General features: G+C 64.5%; 1 protein-coding gene across 1 annotated transcript in view; it reads right to left on the bottom strand.

Annotated features, from left to right (window-relative positions):
* Nucleotides 1-800, bottom strand: part of LOC118452283 (selenoprotein Pb-like) — a 2,767-nt gene extending 1,967 nt beyond the window's left edge. The window contains exon 1 of the mRNA XM_035894189.1: nt 778-800. Coding sequence (XP_035750082.1) covers nt 778-800 — 23 coding nt within the window. The remainder of the gene's footprint in view (nt 1-777) is intronic.
* Between the last annotated feature and the right edge of the window lie 533 nt (nt 801-1,333).

Genomic DNA, 1,333 nt, shown 5'->3' with positions numbered 1-1,333 from the left:
CCCCCAGGGGCCTTCTCCACCTCCCCACCCCCGAAAGCCAGGCGCAGCCATGGCCAGGGGGCTGTCTTTGCCCCAGGGGCGGGCGGGGATGCAGCCCCCATTGTCCTGGCCACCAGCAGAGAGTCAGTGGGACAGGGATGGTTTCACCTTCAAGTCACCTTGAGAGTCCTTGGTGCCCCACAAAGCACTTGAGGGGTGCACAGAGCCTTTAACCCCCCCGCCCCCAATAGCTGCCTGGAGCCCCTTCCTCCCACAGCCCCCCAAGCCTGCCCACCCCACGATATGCCCTGTCCATCCAAGATCCAGCACATTTAATGGGTAGGGAGAGGACATGGGGCTGGGGGGGACGCTCTGGGGAGGTGGGAACAGGGGACTGTGGGGTCTGCTCAGGATGGATGAACCCCCAAGCCCCAGCCCTCTCCCCCGCGAGAACAAGCCCTCAATACCGCACTTCTCCTCACTGCTGTCCTCCAGGCAGACCTCGCTCCCAGCCCCAGCTGCTCTTGGCAATGTCCAGCTCGCCCTCATCTCCCTTTTATCTCCTGTCCACTTTCCCCGCCCAGGAGGGAGGAGAAGAGCCCGGCTGGAGCAGGGACTGCGCCCCGGCCACCGCCGCCTGGCTCAGGGGACACAACAAGGCAGGCACTGTCCCCTCGGTGCCACGCAGCTTCGGGGTCCTGCCACAGCAGCCCAGCCTGAGCTGTGTTGGGGCAAAGCAGTGCCTGGTGCTGGGCTGGCGCAGAGGGTGCCAGGCACGGCCACTCGAAACCCCCTCACAGGCGCAGGAGGGCCGGCAGCATTGCCAAGGGCACCGCTTGCACCAAAGGGTTGCAGGACCATGGGATGACATTGAATGGTGCCACCCATGCACAGGGTCCCCAGGGAGCCTCCACACAGCCTCTGTCGATCTGCAGCCAAAAAGACAGGTGCCTGCCCTGCACCCCTGGGCTGCCAGAACTCCCTGCCACCCCAGAGGCCGTGCTGGCCTGGCGCACGGTGCCATGGCTGCTCCCAGGCCATGCTTGGCCCCACAGCAAGCCCCCGGGTGTCCAGTCCCATGCCTCCTGCCCAGCCCCACACCGGGGGGGCTGCAGTGGCGTGAGGAGCCGGTGCTCCCTTGGGAAATCAGAGTGCTGGTGGATTCCACCCCCCAACCAAACAAGAGGAGCTCACCGCTCCGGCTGCACACGGACATCTCTGCAAATATTTGAGCAGTTTATCGTACCTGGGCTCTGTACAAAAACATGATAAGGCAGGGAAGGGCAGCAGACACAGACACAACGGGGGCAGCGACGTGGTCCTGGACACACAAAGATGGGGGGGGGGATTCGTC

The sequence above is a fragment of the Egretta garzetta genome, unplaced genomic scaffold, assembly GCF_000687185.1.
Source record: "Egretta garzetta isolate BGI_Z169 unplaced genomic scaffold, ASM68718v1 scaffold145, whole genome shotgun sequence".
In the NCBI taxonomy this organism is placed as follows: domain Eukaryota; kingdom Metazoa; phylum Chordata; class Aves; order Pelecaniformes; family Ardeidae; genus Egretta; species Egretta garzetta.
Note: the sequence above shows the minus strand (reverse complement) of the source record. Positions and strands in the feature narration are given on the sequence as shown.